Source organism: Oenanthe melanoleuca, chromosome 3 (genome assembly GCF_029582105.1).
Source record: "Oenanthe melanoleuca isolate GR-GAL-2019-014 chromosome 3, OMel1.0, whole genome shotgun sequence".
NCBI lineage: Eukaryota > Metazoa > Chordata > Aves > Passeriformes > Muscicapidae > Oenanthe > Oenanthe melanoleuca.
In genome coordinates this window covers 24,136,820-24,152,531 of record NC_079336.1, presented here as the reverse complement: position 1 = coordinate 24,152,531, position 15,712 = coordinate 24,136,820, and the positions used below count along the sequence as shown (strand labels likewise).

Here is a 15,712-nt window from a genome sequence, read left to right as displayed (position 1 = left end):
AAGTTTTTCCTCTAAAACTGTCTCGAATTCCTAAAATGCTGCATCATTCCCTTTTCAAATACTGTGTCTGCAGACATTTGTTACTATATTTGGAAATAGTTAGTCATAATTCTGTATCTATAAGAAAATGACAGTGGAATATAGAATAGATAAATAGAAATTGCCATATGAAATTAAATTCAGATAGATTTCTGTTTCATGTTTTGCAAAAAGTTCAGAACCTGAAGTCATCGTGCAATTATGTTGAACTTTACTGGCTTCATTGTTTATAATAATTTTAAAGTCATATTTTCAGTAGCATAAAATCAAACATACAAAAATGCTGGGGAAAGTGAAATCTAGTTTAACTTCAGGCATGTTGTAAGGTATTAAATAAATACATGAGTATGGTAATGGAGATGTTCTCATCTGTTTAATGGATGCAATCAAAATTGAGCTTTCAGAAGAAGGGAGACTTTATCCACTAAAAAAAAATGTTCACCAAATTATTCCATTCTTTCTAAGGGGGTATTGAGTAAAGGATTATGTTTGTGATTTAAGACTGCATCCTGTAAGTTCCTGTGTTCAAAATATTTGTCATCTTCCCTACAGATACAATGCTCTATTATGTTAAAATCTTCCAGTAAGTTTCAGATTCCTAGAAGGATTATTTCTTTATTCACAATTTCACAATTCACATTTCCACAATGAGATATTATTTTGTAAAAATTTCATATATTGTAATTCATGTGAATGCAGATCTTGCTCACCTCTCTTCCAGGCAGAAGTATACTGCTCTGTGTAAGCAGCTTTTATGTCATGGCCAACTGTGTGTTGAATCCTGCTGGCTCCCTCCCTCATGGAGAAGGGAGAAGCTTCACAAATGCAGTCTTACACAAAACAACTGCAGTAACATTACACTGGATCCTGTTAGCACAGGAACTAAATATTTATTGTACCAGCCATTGATGTTGAAAGTTGGAACACCAAAGATTACTGAACAGAAATTATATAGGGAAATAAGGAGATAATTTTACCTAGACCAAGAGTTCAAAGGATCCATTTGAGGATGTGAAAAAGAGACTTGTCTAAAATATTGAATCCCACCTCTAAAATATGAAATCCCACTTCTAGGGGTCCTTGTGAGCTATGCTGGGCATTAGCTTAACTCAAGAATCTTGCCTAAAGATAACCCTGACTGGGATAGATCTCTAAGGAGTGATAAAGGTTCTGTGTCTAGGTATGGATGCTGATTGCAAACTGTGAAAGACTGGGAATCCCTCCTCAGGGAGTTCCCATCCACAACCACAATAGTGGTTCATTCTCACATTGTTGAGTACTACAACACAAAGATGGAAGTATCTCAAATTATTTTTACTTCTTCAAAGGCTATTTTAGCCTATTTCATTGAGTCTAAACCATGGAACTTCATTGGCATCATCTAGTTTGAACCAATTCATGTATTTCACAAAAGAAGCCTAATTATTATCTAATGGCAGAGTTATAATTCCAGTGATTTATCAAAAGCCTCTAAATTTGCCAGCTCCTTCCCGAACATTTCCCAATAAAATATTCTTCTATTATACTAACATATACTCTACCAGTTTAAAAGGACCACTAGAAAAGAAAACAAAAATGTTTTTACAGGAAAATATGCTAAATCTAGGTCTTACTCAAAGACTTTCTGTTTCTTAGGATCTTTTAGGATAGGCTACAGAACTTTTAGGATAGGCTGTACACTTCTGTACAGATTCAGTCGTTAGCAATGTTTAAAGAAGATGAACTCTTTCTTGCACCTTCCTGCTTTGGCTTTAGACAGCCCATTGTATGTCTGTAACCACTCTTAAGAATAAAAGTTTAGATGCATCCTTCACCAAAAAAAACCCCAAAGAACAAAAAGAGAGAAAGGAAGAACACAGCAAAAAACCAAAGAGGACAAAGGGACAAGTACTTCTGTTCTTCAGTTCTTGCAATGTTCTGCTGCCTTGTATTACTGCCGCTGTCAGAGCAGCCAGGGAGCCAGCTGGTAATGTTGATAACCCAGGGTCTCTTGCCAGCAGCTTCCTGCAGGTGCAGGAAGAGACTGGTCAAAGGCTAATGCAGCCTATTCATTAATGTAATGTTTTCCTGTTCCTAACCCCAGTGACCTCTGAGTGGTGAACATCACGCTTCCCTTGGGCAGCTTGTTGACCCAAGAGTCAGGCTTTTGTGGCTTCAGTCTTAACACTTTTGTTTGTGGTTCTCAGCCTAAACCACTTTAAAGCAGTATTATCTACAGGCTTTATGAGCAAAAATCTGTGTGGCTTTCCATGGGTGTTGACACAATCAAACTGGAATTAATTTTTTTGCACTAAGATCAATTTGAAAAAGTCCCAGTTAATGAGAGGTCGAACCTTGTTGGCTTTAAAGGTTGCTGTTTAGATACAGTCTCTGTACTTGAGCCTTCATCATATCATAGTAGGCCTAGATAATGCAGTTTGGAAGGCACTAAAGGACCCTTATCTCTCAAAAACAAACATCTTGTGCTGGTTTGGATTTTGGATTTTTCGTGGAAACTGATCCAGCTTTATCAGAAGAGAACAGATCACAGTTTATGGAAACTTTGATTTCAAATCTTTAAAATGAACACTTTCAAAAATATTAACCAAAATAAAAAGTTTTTTAAATTAAGCATAAATAGGTAAAGATTATTTAGATTTACATTATATGTATTATTAATCTCCTTGGCAACAGAATAGTAATTAGGACAGGGTCATGTATCTGAGTTGTGAATATTTCTTATAGAGAAAAATTACATCTGAGTTTCTCATATATAAACCCAAGAAAACTTGCAAGATATATACCCCTGTGTATATCCATTTTTTCATGAGTGCTACCTGTAGAAGGTTACTAAAGTGTAAGTCATAGTACATCAAGACCTCTATGCTTCAGAAATCTGATATTAAAGTATAGTGCAAGTAACAGCTGAGAAGTTGGTGATGAGTTAATCCTGTCTGCTTTATAAAATGTGTTGCACCCTGCTTTCAGGTGGGTACATGTACTTTAAGTAAATTACACTTCATGTTGCTTGAAAGTAATGAATGCTAATGATAGATAATGGTGTTTTGTTTCCAATTAGCACTGCCAAGAGAGTCAGTGGTTTCTAGAGCTCATGATCACTGTATTTTCCAGGAACAGTCTGAGAACTGTAAAATTATATAAACAAGTATTATTTATGCTGAATACATTTGCTGATTGCTTCCTTCTCAGTTGGCCATAATAGTTGCAACTATATCTCTCTGTAGTTCAGTAATTTGAAAAAAAAAAGAACCTCATGTTTGTAAAGCCATAATGTATCACACGTTTTTTATAAGTATTGCTTATTGTTTACTTTGTCACAAGACAATGAAAAATGTCTGCAACTAAATGCATCTAATAGATTATAGTGAGTATTCAGAGTGGTTTAAAATAAAGCAGATGAATGAATAAGCAGTCTGGCCCACAAAATATGAGTTGAAGTCTGGTATTTCGTAGTAAGAAATAAGTTTTATTCACTTACATATTCTTCAAAACACTTCAATATGAGTTGGCAAGGAATTTGAAATGCCATTTTGGGTCAAATCTACAAAAAAAATGTTAAGTTCAGGGAAATAAAGTTGGAGGATTTAGATGACAATCATGTACTGTGTGTTTTCAGCAATGTGTTAAGTATTGTGCTCACATACATCAAATATGCACTATGTAACAAATTACTTTTTATAGTTGTAATACAGCTTGTTTCTTATTTTATGATTGTTTGTGTATTAACTTAGTATCCTGTTGATAGTTTATTTCAGTTCAGAATGTTCACTGCAAGATTTTTATCTCACATCCTTATTATCTCTATGATTGTGTCTTTCTTTCTCAAATAAAAAGGTACAACACCAATAATGTAGCAGTGAATCTTTCACCTGCTCTTGCAAGTCTTGTGTTCTGCTGGATGTTGTGTTGGTGGGTAACAGCTCAAGGCCTTCATCAGTGATCACTGAAAGCAGGACTGCTGTTTATAAGTTGCTGGCCTTTGAATTGGCCTCCTTTTAAAGCTAACCATTGGAGGCAGCTGCTTTGGTTTGCAAAAACATATCAGGAAGAAATATTATTATCTTACCTGCCGACAGAAGATAGGAGTTCTTTTGTTTCTTTTTTTTTAACCCCACTCACTAGTCCAACACCCTCCTCTACCCAGGAAAGCAGGCAGTATGCCAAAATGCAGCTTCTAAAAGTACCTTTTCCTAGGGCTGTCTGCCAGAGCTGGGTAGTATGTCATGTGTCTGTTCTGAGCAGTGCAGGTCATTTCCTACGTCTAAGCCGTGAGCTTTGTAGCTATGACTAAATAAATTACTTGACTGTCATGCTGCAGTGCTTTACTTCACCTGACATAGTCCTGTAATTTCATTTAATTGGCTACTAAAATAATAGCAAAACAGTATAGAATGAATGTTATGTTCTATAAATAAAAGATGTATTCTTCTGTTTGTTTTTTGCACTATTTCAATAGGAGGGTTTGTATATTTAGATAATTCATTTTCAAGCAACTGGATTTCCATTAATGATTTCCATTATTCAGGAAGTCTTGGTTGTGACTGTGTCTTATAGAGCTCAGCTGGCTGAAAAAGTCTTGATTGAAGTGTTGACTTCATTTCATTCATGTTATTCTTATGTCCACTTTCTGCTACTGCTTTATCAAATGAATTTCATCTCTCTGAGATATTGGTGTCATTGGAATTCGTTCACTCACATGAATGCCTTCTGACTTAACTATTGAATTAATGCATAGCAATTATATTTTCAGTTAAAAAAATGAAAACAAAACCAAATCCATGGATGTTTGTATCCAAAAGCTATGAGAGCTATCCCTGGCCAATTAGGGGATGACATGACCCAAGTCAAAACAGTTTGACTATCAGTTATTAGATACATGCAGTCAGAGTGAGATAGGGAACATGAATTATTCTCAGAAATTATTCCAAGGATAGTTATGGATGACTATTAAGTTCAAGAAATTAAAAATCTGATTACAGGCTGTTTGTGACCAAAGTTAAAATTAGGTTAAGAAAATAATTGTTATAGATTGCTTGTTTATCTCTATTGCACTTCTGAAATATTTGTACTTGCACTCCACTGTCAACTAAGCTTCTCCCTCAAGTGTAAACTAATATTTTTAAAACAATAATCCAATATGGAAAATGGCCTGAGCAATAATGTTATAATTATAGCAATATTGAGCTGATTGCCTGCTTCTCTTCCTTTTGCAAGAGTCTGTCTCACAGTGTCCAGGGAAAAAGAAGCAGAAGTACAATAACTAAAACTATCAATAGAGAAAGTGTTACATTCTCTGTTTGGTTCACTGCAGGTTGAAGAAATACAGTATAGTGGAGTTCATGGAGTTTCCAGATACTTCTGGGCAGAGACTGATTTTTGTATGTTTACCTGTTACCTGACAATAGAAGTAGCCTGATCATGAATTTGGTACCAGGGACCAAAAACACAGTGCTATAAATAATAATATATAACTATAAATAATAATAGCAGTGAAGCAAAAATGTGAATAATTCTCTTTCTTAGAGGTTGAATTTTCTGGATGCCCACACCACATAATAGCTGGGAATTGCTGATTATCAGGATGTAACTATTGCCTGAAATATTTTGATAACACGTTGATATGACTATAGATAATCTTTGAAAACTGTGGGAAAGTGAGTTTGAGTGAGGACATGCTTTCTTCTTCAGGATCAAAGCTGGAAATCTGTCAGTGTTTTTGGTAAAGTTAAGTAGTTTACAGGTTCCACATCATACAATATACTCAGCTTTGTGAAAACAAACTATGCTGAGTTTGGTAACACATAAATGTTTAGAACTACAGGTAAATGAGATGACACTCCTTTAGTTGGTTTAACAACACTGAATGATACAGTGTCTTTTTCCAGACCTCATTTTTGCAGATAGAATTTCACTCAGTCTTTGTCACATCTCCAGGTTTACATATTTAGGATCAAATTTGTTTTGTGCTGAGTAGATTAGAAATGTGATGTGCTGTATTATAGCTTTTATTTTCACTGGTACATTTTCTTTCATATCTGTAAATATTCACTATGCCTGAAACTAGCTGGATTATGTTATCATGTGAAACTGTTAAAATGTCTTTTATTTTGTGAGCTCTGTTTTTGTTTTGAGTTGGTTATCCATGATAATAGTGACATGGCTATCTTAATCTGTTACAGTGTGCCTGAATATTATGACTATGGTCACGGAACGAGTGAAGAGGCTTATGACAGCTACGGTAAGGTCTCCTCTGTCTTCTGCAAATGTGTGAAATCAAAGGAAAATATCTGTCACTGGCAATTCAGAAATTACTTCCATACACTTTTCTTTATTTTTCTCATTTTAAAAAGGCCAAACAAAATAGATTTGTGTAATTCAGGGTGAGTTTTGACATAGGATCAAAAAATCAGACTGATGAATTTCAGTCAAAATTACAAAGCCAATTACAGTCACAGGTCAGTTTAACAGCAGCACAGAAGTTTCTATTACTGCTTGATTATCTTTCATAGTGTTAAATTTCAGTCTGCTTAATGTGCCAACGATACTGTTCATCTGCTGCTGTCATGTGCATCATTTCAACCAGCAAGGTTTGTGAAATTTAGAAATATAGACTTAATCAAAGTGGAAAAAAAGAGAGGGTGCTGCATCACCATGGGAACCCCTACTGCACCAACATAAAGAAGTATCTCATGCCACACTAGGCAGTATGAGTCTTTGCACTTCCCCACCAAGTCTGTGTCTGAGCTGGAATAGTTCCACTTCATGGGTATGGGAGGCATGAAAGGAAGAGAAGTGTAGCTCCCATGAGTACAAACCATTTTCTAGATCTGTAGTTTGCTATTAGTGATATATTTTAATAACTAGATTCTAGACCTTATTTTCCTATTAATAGTTATCAGTGCATTGTATCAGGTAACACAGTGAATCTCACTCAGAGATTTTCACTGAAATAACAGAGCAAAGCTGACTACTGTCAGCTTAAAGAGTGACCCTAATATTCAGCAGAGATGTCATGCCTGATTTACTGCTTCCAAAGTCTAAGTCTGCATGGTGACTTCCACAGCATTGTGAAAGTGAGAGCTGCTGGAAATGGTGCTGCAAATGAAAGTTACACTAAGGGGTTATATAAGGGTTGCTGCGTGAAATAAATAATTTAATTCATGCAGCTGTGAAGCAAATGTCACTGATGCAAACTTGCAGTTTCCTTTGTATTAGTACAGAAATAGACATTTCTGAGATGTTGTCAAAATGATTTCATTGCATAATCAGAAATAACTTATTTTTTTGTACAATCAGTTCTCACAATATATTTGGATGATAGAATGTGCAGTCAAGCATATTTTCAAAGCTAGGCAAGTAATAATAGCTTATCCATATGAGTGTGAGTGGTTCAGTTACCCTTTGTTTTGCTTCCTTTTTGCACATACATTTTTAATAGCATTTTTAGTAGTGGAAGATCTTCTTCCCATCTAAAGATCCCCTCTCCACTGCTATCCTGAATGCACCACTAAGCTTTTGAGCAATGCAGAAAAGAATAGTCTGAGCTCAGCAGTAAGAATTACTCACTGTTTAACTTTTAATTACACTCCACCATGCTGAATCTCCATGTGTTTGGGCAAGACATTTAAAGTAGTGTCACTTTCCTTCCAATCTCTCATTTGTAAAACTAGAAGAATATTACTTGTTTTCCCAGCAGGGATTTTGAATGGACTAATTAGCTAAGGCTTACAAAGTGTTCACAGAGTGGCATCATGACTAAATTTATGCTCTGCATGAAGCTCTTTTTTTTTTTTTTTTGTTTTCCACTCAGTAGCTGAAACAAACCCAATATGCCTGGATTTCCTTTGTTAGACTTAAAATACATGGCTGATAACTGTGGACTTGCTTTGTTTTTTGCTTGAATTATTTTCTGAGTTGACATTTGAATACAAAGGTCTGAGTGTTACCAACCACCTGGAATAAGCTTAAAGTTGAATAATATTTCAGATTGCAATTTTGCTACTTTCTGGAAGCAGATACATTTATGTATAGCTGTTTATGCTACTCTTAGTTCTCTTGCTTTAGGAATTAGTAAATTTGCCAGTTTCATGCCTTGGATATCTTTGCAGGAACTTCTGTCCTTCATTAGTCAGCCTGATTTATCTGAGGAGGTAATCTGAGTACCAGAGCTATAGAGCTAGAGAATATATGCTTAATTTCCTCATTTTCTGAGTTCTTGCTGCATATGCTGATGTTCTCTCTGTATCAGATCTATTACCCTTTCTTATCTTCACCTAACTTTACCCTAACTCTCTGTTTCCAGTTCTCTACTTTTGTAACTCATTGTGAGTCTCCTGAATCCATCCCACTATATAAAATCAGGTGCCCCTTAATTTTTCACCACCCTGCAGAAATTAACAGTTTTTCCTTCATTTGAATAGTTTCACACCTTGTTGTGCCTTCCATAACAAGGCTATATTCCTCCTTTGCAATTCTTTTTGGCACCTCTGTAATTCCAAATTCTCCAAAACTCTGAATAAGACCACAGACAAATGGTACATGAACATAGTCTTGTTGGCAACTCTTAGGTGTTTTGTGCAACAACTTGTCTTGTCTCCCTTATCCTTTCCAATAACAATATCTGAATTATTCAAAATTTACTAGCTTGGCATTTTTTAACTTTTTTCCATGCATCATCTTACTTCCAACTTACCTTTAGGGAGGACAGTTTTCAATCCTGAGAAGGTTTTCTTTACTTTTCATTAAGTAAATTCAATGAAATAGTATTGCTACTTCATCCTTACAATCTTTTTAAAGTATAAAATAGAGTTCTCTGTAACTTCCAAAGTATAGAGCACAATAATACTCCTGTGTGAGCTGCCTACTATGACTTTTCTTGCTGTCTGTACTCCTGAGAGCTAGCAGGTGGTTTACATGGGTCTCATGGGTTCTTCTGTGCTCCTTTTGAAAGAACTTGTGGAGAATTCTGATTGGGAAAACTGTTTCCTCAGAAGATCATAAGATTTATGGATTTATGGATTTTTTTCACAATATAGTTAAAAAATCAGAGGAGGGTTTCAGAGCAGAGCCCACCTGAGCACGTTTAATTCTCAGCAAGTTCAGATCTCTTTGATTAGATGGAAGTACTAAACAAGGAAGAATCTAAGTCACTTGTCAGAGGCTGGTCAAGATGGATTCCTAAACAGGAATTCAGTGCTGTAAAATCTATAACTTAACTGCATTGACTCCCTGCTCACTTTATTTTGTGAAGGTTCATAAGAATTCCATCCCCTCCAAACCTAGCCAAGGAATCTCCCAAGACAATGGGAAGGTCAGGGATGTATATAAAATCACACTGCTTTCCATAAATAAGGGTTGTTCCTTGAACGAAAATTTGCAGTACAGAACCCCCTCATGAAATTAGACACTTAACTCTGTTGTGATTTGACATGTTTGTCACCTAGTCTCTCAGAAGGATCAAAGTAGAGACACTTCAAAGCATTCCCTGCAGCAGGCTCTGAGCACATGGAAATACAGTACTCAGGAATTACAAGATTCCTACAAATTTTTTATAGGATCAGGATTATGAGCTACTGCTAGAGAATTTTGAGGATCACTGTTCCAGGCTGAGAAACATAAATTCGGTACATATGCTTGAAAATCCTGAGAATCTTAGTCCTTATAGGCTTCTTCATGTGAGTTGTAAATAAATATCTTTAGAAGGTAGTTTAAAAATAAAAGATCAGTAATTTAAAGCACTGTAAAAAATTTTAAAAATGTAAAGCGTCCTCATCTTTAATCACACTCAAACATTTATAATAATTCTGTCCACTGAAGGTTTTGATACCTGCAGATAAGTCTAAACTAAGGTAATGGTGCCATGTTAACTTGATGCTTATGTTTTAAAAGAGAAGGCATGAAATTGGATTAATTTATGAAGAAATGGTTGATATTCTTTCCTCTCATTTTAGATTAGTAATTTTGTGGTTTCCCTTCTGGCAGTGTTGTCATCTGGAGAGATATCTAGTGAAAACATGAATTTAATGATTCATGTCTCACAAATCGATTAGGATAAAATGTTCACCTAAAGTTTGGTAACTACAAATCTTTCCTGCCCATATATAATGTCATGTCCAGCTCCAAAAAGTATCTTCTCTGGACAGGAGCACTGTAAATAAAAAGCCCTTTGTAATCAATTCCTGTTCTCATTTCTTTCTCCTTTTCCCTGTTTTTTATTTTTAGAGGAAATAGCATTCTTGATTCAAGTGCTGCATTGTGTTAGGCCACATTAGAGATAACAGAGAAGAGTATATGACTTGCAGGCAAGGCAGAACCAAGGAGCTGAGCTCATTAAATCTGACCTGGTTCCCTGTTTTATCATCTGAATCCTTTTTTGCCCTTGTACTGATCAGAGCATTCCAAACTTTGTTTATGAGTGTCTCTTTCTGTCTTAGTTCTCCCAAAGACTGGTGACTCCAGTGGTGAGCTCTGCCAGTTGCTGCTGCAGAAGGTTGAAGAGGTTTCTGCCCCTGCTTCCAAAGGGTGATTGCCACAGTAATGAGGGTGTGCCTCTTGTCACATGCCACAGTTCACAGCCTCGTGCATATCCTGCCTTGTGTATTACCTGAAAATTATGGCCATTATGTTTTATGTCAGGTCATGAACTCCAGTATCTGAGAGACCAGTACACTCAGACTTCTTGCTGCTACTACCAAAAAAGCAGAAACCCTAGTCAGAGAGTGAAAGGACAGGTGGAAGTCTATAACCTCCTAAACCACCACAGTTAAATTAGGATAACACCATCTGCCAAAGGCCTTAGGCAAGAGTTAGGAAGGTTAATCTATAGCTTGCCACCTACACAAAGAGAGAAGACATAAATGAACTCCAGTAACATTACTGCTGCTTTTCAGGAGAAGCTTGCAGTGCTTTTTACTGCATGTTCTGTCATTGCATTAAGGAGTCATTATTTAAACATTTTGTATCTTCACCTAAAATTTTCAGCTGTTTAGATTTTCTCAAATGACCATGTTTTTTGATGCATATTCTACTCCAGTTTAGCATTATGTACTTATAAAGAACTGGGTATTTTTTTCTAGGATATTTCCGTCTTTAATTAAAATTGGAGAGTGTAATTGTTTGATGTAATTCCTTTTAATGTAAGACATCATCTAAGTTGTAAAATGTTGTCACAATGATTTAACCATTTCACAAGTAATTCCCTGCTAGTCACTCCATATAAGAGCTTTGCAATTGTTATAACAATTAGTTTACTAAATAATCCTCTACAGAGATGGCACTCAATAAACAAATTCTTTATAGACCTTTATAGCTAACAAATAAAAATGTACAGCAATATTCCACTACTCTTGTATTATATAGTTTATTTTTTCATTCTGTGTTTGCCCTAAAAACTGTTTCATCTGGTAAATTAAGTTTTTCTACACTAAAAACAGTTCCTGCTGAACAAGTAAAACTAAGTATATCATGATGAAATTAGCTGGGGAAAGTGTGTATGGAGGGTTCAAACCTCTAGAATTCTGAAAAATGGCTTGGTTGAAGAGATGTTACTTTAGGAGACATGAATTCTCATACTTCATTAAAAGACATAAACATGCTCATGTCATGGAGAAACTCAAGGCACTGGCATTCTAGTGTGACATAAACCTTCTATGGCAATGACAAAGTAAAATGAAGCCCTGTCACAATGTATACAGAGGAAAAAATACTTGTGAATTTTGAAAAAGTACTTAATAGCAATTGCTCTGCAGATGGAGATCTGAGATTTTTTTCTGCTTTTGAGTCCAAGCTTCTTCCTCATTTTTAATAACTTTGGTGTTGTAGATTGTTGGTTCTAATATTCATGATGCTCAGCATGCTAAGGGTTTCTGGCCCTATTTTTTTCTAGCCTGTTTTCATTTAAATGTTCAAATGTAAGAAATCAAGTGCTCAAATAATTCATAGTGACTGATTTGCAGATGTAAAAGATACAGGTCAGATTCCCATCACTACAGTGCTTGACTTCACATGGCATGTGATTACAAACAATGTCTTTACCAACAGTAATTAACAAAGTCTTACTAATGGGCACCAATTTTTCATTTATATCATCTGAGGGTATATATTTGGTGTCTCCTAGAAAATATCATGGCACCATACCAAAGAAAACTTTCCTTGGTGTCTGGTTCTTAAAATCATCATAGAATGCATAATAAAATTATAGAATGGTTTGGGTTTGAAGGGACCTTAAAGATCCTGTCGTTTCAACCCACCTGCTGTGGATGAAGACATGGACCAGGTTGCTCAGAGTTCCATCCAGCCTGGCCTGAATGCTGCCATGGATAGGGGCAATCAAAACTTCTCTGAGCAACCCATTGCCTCACCATCCTCACAGTAAAGAGTTTCTTCTTAATATATAACCTAAACTTGCTCTCTTTCTATTTGAAGCTATTTCCCCCTCTCCTGTCTTTAATGCTCTTGTAAAAGTCCATCTCCATCTTTCCTGTAAGTTTCTTCAGATACTGGAAGGCTGCAATTAGTTTACCCTTAAGCCTTCTCTTTTCCAGGCTGAGCAAACCTAGTTTTTGTAGCTTTTTCCCATAACAGAGGTGCTCCATCCCTCTGATCATCTTGGTGTCCCTCCTCTGGACTCATTCCAACAGGTCCTTGTCCTTCCTGTGCTGGGGACCCCAGGGCTGGATGCAGCACTGCAGGTGGGGTCTCACCAGAGCAGAGGGGCAGGATCCTTCCCCTCCCTTGCCCTGCTGGGCACTCTGCTTTTGATGCAGTCCAGGATACAGTTGGATTTCTGGGCTGTGAGCACAAGGCTGGTTCATTTCCAGTCTCTCATTCACCAGCACCCCCAAGTCCTTCTGGGCTGGGCTGCTCTCCATCTGTTCCTCCCCCAGCCTGGACTGATAGCAGGGATTGCCCTGACTCAGAACCTTGCACTTGTTAAACTGCATGAGGTTCCCCTGGGCCACTTCTTGAGCTTGTCCAGGTCCCTCTGGATGCCATCCTGTCCTCCAGCAGCACCACTCAGCTCGGTGTCAGCTGCAGAATTGCTGGGGGTGCACTCAATCCCATCACCTCTGTCAGTAATGAAGATATTAAATAACTCTGGTCCCAATACAGACTCCTGAGGGACACCACTTGTCACTCATGTCCATCAGGACTCTGAGCCATTGACCACACCCTTTGAATGTGACTTTCCAACCACTTCCTAATCCATCTTATTATTAATTAGGCATTTCAGAGACAATAAGGCACAGATTGTACCATTGTGGTGGAGGTTTTATGGTGTCTTGACATAGCACCTGGCTGGCTATTTAACACATGCTTCTGCACTAGCTTCTGCACTAGCATGAGAGCAGGAGTGTTCTTTGGAAGCAGATTTACCCATTGCCTGCATTTATGGGTCTTCTTTCCACATCACCGAGTGGGTTCAAAGTACATAAATTTTAGTTTGAAATTAAGATGCAATCCCAACTGTTTGAGAGATTTTGCTTCCAGAGGCTCATACTAGGGCCAATCTGAAATTAAAATTACTTGAAAAATTCCCTCTGCCATTCATCCCTATTGGTGTGCACTGTGTGCTGATATTGATACAGCATCTGCATCTTGATGCCCCCCAAGCCTTCTCTGCTAACAGCCTTGCTACATAGCTCTGAGAAGTGTGTTGTGGTCCTCCATGACCATCTTCATTTTGGGCTGATTGAGGCATCTGGTCTCTTGCTGAACATGAGGAAGATGTACACCCAGCCCTGGGAACTCAGAAGTGCTCCTGAGTCCTCCTGTACAGCACTCAATATTTTATTCCACTGGAAACAGGAGGCATTGAAGATTTCTACTGCATATGGATAGAAGATACACCAAATAAATTGCCCTCCTTTAATTTTCTATTTCAATAATTTCTATACTTACTGATAGCAGCATTCCTACTGTGGCACAGAATGAATTGACAAAAACGTTTTCTTGATTTTCTGAAAAATTTTATCAATTCTTTTACTGAAGGAACCACCTTAGCTGTATCTCAAGTGTCATTCATTCCCTCAGAGGGGATTTATGATTTTCATAGGAGCATGATTTTAAAAGTTTGCAGGGAAAGAAGCACATTTTGAATTCATCTCTGGTGCCTAATGTGGGGATGATGATAGAACTACTGCTGTTTTGTCAAATCAGTGTTTTAACTAGACTATAATTCTTTAGAAAGTCCCATATTTAAACTTATCCCATTATTTTAACTATCTGTATATCCTAAAACTTTTGTAGTCCAGTTACGCTATGAAAATAAAAAAAAAATTCTGCATGTAGCACTAGATTGGTTTTAATTTCTAGCAATTTACTGTGTTTCCTCTACTACTTCTGAATTATAAATAATTTTCTATGACAGAATAAAAATAACTAAATCATGCAAAACTTCCCTATGTAATATTTCAAATGGTAATTTCACTGCCTTGCACCATGGGAACTGTAGAGCTGGAGAATCTAAGACAAAAGTCTGTAACATTGATGTGCATCTATTTAATTCCAGATGCGGTGTATGAGTGCATGCTTCATGTTCCGTGACCATAAAGTAATAGAAAACCAATTTTTACTGGAAATAAGTGAAAAATAAAACTCCTTCTACACTGTAACATTCACACTCACCTCCAAACAGCACTGGTAAGAGTCTTGTTCCTCCTGGCGTTGCAGTTTCCCAGACTAGTTGTCAGTTTGTCTGATGCTGCTCCTTCCCTGTCTGTGGCAGGTGTTCACTACAGAAGTTTTACTCAGAAATCATTTCCTCCTTTGGTCATTACTGCAACTCCCTCTGTCATTGCTTAACCTGCAGGCAGGGCTGGCAGAGGGGACTGCACAAGCACCTCTTGTCTGCTCCAGTGCTGTCAGCTGGAGGGTTTCTGTGATCCTCCACTACCAGTTTAAGCCAGGGAAGCTCTCAACCCTAAAGCAGATTTGGAGCAGCCACACAGTTTAAATGGTTTGCCCTCCTGAAGAGAAGGTACTACCAAGCATAGGGGCAGTAGCTTGGGGTTTTTTAAAGAGCATTAGAGAATTAGAACAGCAGTGTTCATAAAGTAAACTATTAAACCACAAGGTTTTCCATTAATTTCCAGGTTTTAAGCTGTATATATTTCATACTGCAGGTCTAGTAAATTAACTAGAATGGTGTAAACTAGCTTAATGGGTTTGAGCCTGTGTTTTGAAAACATTTGTCTTCTCAAAACTCCAAATTTCAAATAAGAAAGGCAGCATTTGTGATTTGAAAGTTCAGCTCTTCTCACAAAATAATAAAATGTGTAGATGTCAAGACAGAAAATCCTGTGTATTTTGCAAGCTTTGCACATAAGCAAAAAGAAACCAGAAGAGTGAAAAAAGTATATGTTCTCCTTAAGAAAACCCCCAAAATCTGTTCTTTCATTTTTGTCTAAAATAATATATACTTGTGTAATTACGACACAAGAAATGTGCAGCTACCTTCTCTTGTGGATTTTTGGGCTGAAATACTGGCTTTGACAAAGCTAGTTGAGCTTCAGTCATTAGCTTGTGTAGGACAAATTTTCCAGCCATTTGCAAGTAATATTTTGTTTCCATCCATCTTTCTGTGGAGGCTTACTAGAAATATGGCACAAATTGAATTGTCCAAAGAAAGGCATTCTAATTTTAAGAGTTTCCATTTTAAATCTATATCTGGTTT

The 15,712-nt window shown here is 36.9% G+C and overlaps 1 protein-coding gene across 1 annotated transcript in view; it reads left to right on the top strand.

The window, feature by feature from the left end:
- The window catches only part of KHDRBS2 (KH RNA binding domain containing, signal transduction associated 2), a 330,971-nt gene that overhangs the window by 278,103 nt on the left and 37,156 nt on the right, over nt 1-15,712 (top strand). The window contains exon 8 of the mRNA XM_056488316.1: nt 6,219-6,277. Within this exon, the coding sequence (XP_056344291.1) occupies nt 6,219-6,277 (59 nt within the window). The remainder of the gene's footprint in view (nt 1-6,218; nt 6,278-15,712) is intronic.